The 6,344-nt window shown below is 39.4% G+C and overlaps 1 protein-coding gene across 1 annotated transcript; it reads right to left on the bottom strand.

The window, feature by feature from the left end:
* Window positions 1–345: 345 nt before the first annotated feature.
* On the bottom strand, window positions 346–5,940 carry LOC133900808 (uncharacterized). The gene is made up of 6 exons (XM_062342059.1): window positions 5,743–5,940; window positions 5,581–5,626; window positions 3,495–3,618; window positions 1,849–1,928; window positions 1,286–1,389; window positions 346–666 (listed from the first exon to the last, which is right to left on the bottom strand). Exons 1-6 carry the CDS (start codon window positions 5,884–5,886, stop codon window positions 628–630), a joined length of 537 nt encoding a protein of 178 aa, XP_062198043.1. The 5' UTR covers window positions 5,887–5,940; the 3' UTR covers window positions 346–627.
* Window positions 5,941–6,344: the final 404 nt, after the last annotated feature.

Raw genomic sequence — 6,344 nt, 5'->3', positions numbered from 1 at the left:
CATCAAGGAGACCAACAGCTTTACATTTCTGATGAACTAGTGCAACTGTGCAAGTATCTCAGCCCATTGTACATCCAAGATTAGGCACCCATATCAAAGCAACGAGAAAAACTTGTGCAGGTGACTCGCAGAACAATGATCACAGTTGCATTTTTCTTCAGTATAAAAATTATACAGAATACAACAGAGCTAGTCTGTTTGAAATTGTTTAACTATAGCAGCAACGGGATTCCTGTTGCGCATAGTATTTGGTATCAGATTTTATAGCCAAGGAATATGAGGGTACAAATGAATTGTGTGGACAAATTAGACCCATATGCGAAGTTTTAGGATTAAATTCACATATCTGCATTTCTAATTAATTTCATATAAGAAAATAATTAAGACCAGACGGTCAAAACATAACAGCCACTCAACAAATTTTGACTACAGATAAGCTCTGAAGTCTGAAGTATGTCACTACGTCACCTGAAGTTTAAACAGAACAACAGCTCAACAAGTACAGTCTGCTTTAGCTCAAAAAAAAAAAAAAAAAACAAGTACAGTCTTGCTCTACTCATCCTGCTCCTCATCAGAGTTCGACATTGCCCACAGGTATTGGATCAACAAAACAAAATGAGCTTAATGTCAACCCTGCACCTCCCTTAAGCGAGCGATCAATTCATCCTGAGAAAGAACACCATCATAATTTTAAAAATGGCTCTCGGACAAGATAACGATGAATATATAGATATTTAAAATATCAAATAAATCTTTCCTATAACAACCCAGATTTTCTTAAACAATACAAAAGAACTATCCTCACTTTATTCACAATAATTATCTTCTTCCTTAAACGAACACCTAACAGCATCACTAGAACTTATAGAAGAATGGACCTTTCTCCCCCTATTCCTATTACTCCACAAAACCAACTAGCCAAAACCATATTAAACTTCTGCATAACCATAATTTCTTATGGTGCCGTAACCATAATTTCTTATGGTGCCGTGCAAACAGGTAGGTATTGTGTGAATATTTGAGATACAACTTCATGAGTTCTGAAAACAGCAAGAATCATCTATGAAAAAAATGTATGGAAGAAATTTGATGTTATCCAAAAGTCCAAATGTGTAGTATATTCGGTGATATTCAATGATGTCCTTCTGAATACAACCAATGGATCTGGGAGCAAAAATTCAAAAGATGTACTAGTGATCAATAATTTAAATAAAAATACCCAAAACTCTTAAATTCAGAACAAGAAGAAGGTTCAGAGAAGAAAATTCAACATGGTTTATCTTGCCTTTTTCCCTTTAGTTGAGAGACCACTTTGTCGTAGAAGTCCACGCAGCCTCTCAACTGTAAATGACTGCAGTGTGTGCTGTGAAAAGCCAGATATTGCTTCTTCTGCAAGATTAAGGCATCCATCAGATTAAGAAAAAAATGTTAATGCAGGGTTTCGGAGAAAGGTGAGAGTGCAATATTTAGTTTCTTAAAATGCTATTATTGCTGACATGCATAATTAAAAAATACATAATCTCAAACACATACAAAAAAAAGAAACAGAGAAAGATGGCTACTAGTTTAATGTGTGATATCTGCTCCAGCAGAACTATGTCTTGAGAATCTAGAACAAGGCCCCTTGATGTGCTGATTCTCTTTATAACTTGAAGTGGAAGAATTCATAGGAAGTTTGCGGAGAACTCACAAAAAAATGCCTGTTTCTTTTGAAAACTGGGCAGCTGCCATTTCTCCCTCTGTATCAGTTCCTTGCTTCCCAAAATGCTAATCGGAAAAAAAAATCTCGTCCGTAGATTCCTACTTAATGAACTTACTGGGCGGTAAAAGTGGAGGAATAAGCTTTACCATAGGCAGGTGATCCAGATGAACTACCCAAGTTGGGCCTCTTAGCTGAATTGTTGACATCCAAGCTTCTGGCAGCAGATCTAGGTAAAAAAAAAAAAGACAACTTACTTCGAAAATAAATTTATGCAAAGTCACATCATCCAACTGATAAGCAGTTAAGCAACCATTAAGAAAGAAGGTCCATAAAGGTCTTGAGAGCTACGATATTTCACACGTAGTCACAAGAGGACCAAGCTACAAATTATCATCAGCAATCAGCATGTAAGAACTTCCGAGGAAACTAAATTCTTTTAATAAATTGCTGATGGAGAGGTGACATTCATAGCATGACAAAGGACAAATGGCATCATATGATTCGTAACGGAGAATCCACATGTTTCTGTAAGGTATTGCTGTAAGCCTAGTATTACCCAATAAGAATTCATCGAGAATCTAACAAAAACATTTCAAGTTGCTTTCTCAAATGTGTAGAATACTCAAACATACATGAACTACCATCAGAAAAGAACTATAGGAGGGTATGAGATAAGTTGCTGTGGTGACAAGAATCTTAGACTTCTAATAAACCCAGCCTTATCCTGGCAGGATCCAAGGCATGACTCATTTAACATATTTCTAAGTAATCATACACAATTAAATGCAAAAATATAATGGTTTACAAATTCACGTACTAGAGTTATAGAAATGGACCTAGAACACGATGAAATAGTCAAACATTTTCTTTTTTACCACCCAGTCTATGAGTGGACTCTTTATTAGCTTTGATAGTGTAAAAATGAGTGGAACTCCCAGATGCTTTTAGTAGAAGATTATCACTAATGTTCAATTAGAAAGGTCCACATATATAACCTGAACCTGTTTTGTCCTAGTGGCCACAATAATTGACGCATGCCTCTGCAATTCATGTTAGCCATGTCAATTTTGAGCATTTGATAATGGTTGCTGCTCTTCAGCAATCGAAAAGTTATTAAAACACAGGACATGTTGCATTAAAAGTATAATATTTTTTTGACAACCGTCTCCCTTGAATGCTGAACTAGAATCTACTGCAAAATTGGAAGTAACTGATAGTTATACTGAATCATGCAGGGTATCCACCAAGTAGGGTGAGGAGATGACAACACTAGGAAGATATCCAGCTCACCCATTTATCATCTGATGAACCCTTATACACCCAAAAGAGTTCCAACTGTATAAGCAAGTATTTTACACCTTTCATCAAAAGAAAAAAAAGGGACATTCTAAATGTCAATTTGTAAAGTTCTTTTCAATGCTTGAGAATTTTGAATTTACTTGACGAAACACGAACATAATCTTATCACTGGTTAAGACAGAATATTAAAGAAAAATAAACATGAATTTACAACATCAAATATGGAAGAACATACAAGCACAAAAGGTCTTGAAGTACTAAGGATATTAAACAGGATCTAATGTACACCAGAATAAGCCATGAGCATAGAGAAATTAAGAACATGGAACCAACAGGCCTGCATCTAAAGAGTAATAACTACAAAATATCCTTAGGACCACAAAAAGAGCTAGAAATGCAGCAGGGAATGCCACAAATGTTTAGCAATTTCATATGTACAGGAAATGACAAGGACTGTTTGTAACAAGACATTTGCATAATTCTGCAACTTTACCTTTTCCCTTTGCTGCTTTCCCCTGGTACCCTAGAACCTGCATCTTTGGCCTCACTCTTCTGTTTGTTCAACTGGAGATGTCTGATTAAAATATTTGTTGCATCTGTCTTTATAACTTGTCCTTCTAAAATAACAAAGAGATTTACTAGTTAAATAAAAGAGAAAACATGGCATAAATCATATGTTGATGATTAATGTGGCACACCACATATGTAGTTACATGCACTACTTGGTAACATTGCAAATCTTAAGTTTGTTTTTCATGAATAACTTTCCATGCTTGTACAACGCCTCTTTTAACATGTCACATGCTGTAACAGTTTTTGTCAATGAGGCTAGCTTCTCTTGTGGAAATAAATTTCAAACCAGAATGTTTCCATTGATGACAAGTGACTCCATGAGAAGAAAATAATTAAACTGCTGGGCTATAATCACTACTGTCCCTTAAGACATGCTTGTAAGTTATGTCTGCAATTCCAAAAGAAGCTACATCATTCTCACTGAAACCAAGCAGAACACTAACTTTTGACCATAGCCCGAAGTCACTGTGTTCTATTACTCAACAGTTACAGATACTACTAGTTTACAGTATGTACCATAAAACAGCCATCAGGTGAACAGTAACCCTCCAGACTATATCAAAGAACAGTAATTAAGATGATTTTCTCCGCCAATTACCACTCGTTAAACCTACTGCCAATGCAAAATTGCACCCTCAATCCTTTTCATTAAAACACTACGAGATACTTGATTGCATGAAAAATTCCATGATCTCTTACACTAAAGTTAAAATATTGATAGTAATATCAAGAACAGGCCCTAGAATACAACCTTTTGTAACCAGCAAAACTTTAGAAAAATGAATGAAAAATGAAAGGCAAAAGCACACTAAGTCAAGAATCGAAAATCCATTATATCAAGCAAAGGACTGCAATGTCATCAGAGAACTTGAACAGTGAGGAAAACACTACGGGTGTGATTGGTTGCTCGCATGTCCTGTTGCTCGCATGGACCGTATACACAGGCTGAGGGGAAGCAGGCTAAGCGGATGGAAGAGTGTTGAACAGAAGAATGTTTGGTTGGTTGTATCTGCCTGAACAGACTGGGCTGAGTTTCTGTTTGGTTGATTAAATCTGAGGTCGTATTAGTGGATACAAGAGCTGAGATTTTGATTGGTTGCTCGCATGAAGGTGATTTTATGACACTGACAAGTAGACCCGTTTGTATGAGCGGATGCAACAGCCTACATCCGCCCAGCCCGGCTGCGGAGGGAAGCTCGAATCTAGCTTCCCTCCTGAGCCAGGTTGCGCGCGTACATTTGCATCCCCCAAGCCAGGCTGGAACAGTGCATGCGGGCAACCAAACACGCTTTTATCTGAGATTATACACATCCGCGGAGCCGGGATCCTTGGATGCGGGCAACCAATCACCCCCTACAAGTTCTTACTGCGCAGTGTGTATACTATAATGCACCCAGTACCACCAAAATCACTAAAAGAGCAAATTAGCACTGCAAACAAATCAAAAGGCAGTACTTCCACATAATTATCACTGCCAAGTGCCAACACTCCTAAAGCAAATCCAATACACTTTTAGCATATTAGACATAATATACTATTTCTAATCCAAAGAACAAAACCTAGATCGGAACATTCGAATTGCACAAGTACTCCTAGAAGCCCACGGACAGCTTCCACATCATTGATTTTGACACATGAAACAGCACTACAATGACATAAAAAACCAAATTTTGATTTAACACACTAAGAAAAGGAAAATGAGAATTGTTAGGTAAAGGCCCACTAATTTCCACACTATTAAAGCAAGTCCAATTCATTTCATGCACAATGAACACGACATTACTGTTTCTAATCCTATTGAACAAACCCACAAGCCCTAGACCAACAAAATTCCAATTACACAAACACTCCTAGAACCCTACGGATAGCTTCCATTCCACCGATTTCAACGCATCACAAACACTAGAGCAACATAAAAGACCAAACTTTAACCTACCACGCAAAGCAAAATGAGAACTGTAATGCCATAGCAAACTAATTTCTTCACGAGCTAAAACTCCACTAACCTGGGGGATTCGTGCTGTGCTCGCAGACGTAAACCCTGAGCCCCCCCTGCGCAGATTCACAATTCAAAAGATGGCCTCAGAATCCCCTCACCGCGCGAATCGACCGAGACGCGGCAGAACGCCAAGAAGGAACCATTTGGGGTTTAGTGCGAGGGCTCGTACCAGGCTGGATACGGAGCTGGAGGCGAAGTTGCCGCGCGACGGCAAGCCGGCGAGGAACTTCGCCGCACCGGTTCCTCCGGACTTCGTCGGCACCGGCGAGCTTTTCCGGTCGCTGCCGCCGCCGCCGGAACCCTCGGCTGCCATGGAGGCAGGTCTCGTCTTTTTCTTTCCTGTTTCTCCTTTTCCTTACGTTTAAAATTTATATTTAGCCCTTTTCCGTATTCTCGTTGCGCACATAAAAAAGGACTATGACTTGTGGGCCCAAGCAATAATCGGCCACCTGAAAACGAAACCAAAACCCCACTCCCAAAACCTCGATCGAGATCACCACGGGCCCACTGGGCAGTGTGACTATTGTGCTTGTTCAGGACATAATTTTTTTTTCGAATGTCTTCAGGACATAATTGACGTGAATCTACTTCGTATTGAATTTAAACGATACAGGACCCCGAGCTCCCTCTCCGCACCGCTTCCCTAACCCCGAGCTCCCTCTCCGCGCCGCCAGGTTCCCGCGGCGAGGCTCTCCGCTCCGCCCGTGCCGTGCCACAGGTTAGCTCTTCCCTCTCTGGAAATATGGGGTATCAATGGCGGCGATCGAGACC

The sequence above is a fragment of the Phragmites australis genome, chromosome 19 (genome assembly GCF_958298935.1).
Source record: "Phragmites australis chromosome 19, lpPhrAust1.1, whole genome shotgun sequence".
In the NCBI taxonomy this organism is placed as follows: Eukaryota; Viridiplantae; Streptophyta; class Magnoliopsida; order Poales; family Poaceae; genus Phragmites; species Phragmites australis.
Note: the sequence above shows the minus strand (reverse complement) of the source record. Positions and strands in the feature narration are given on the sequence as shown.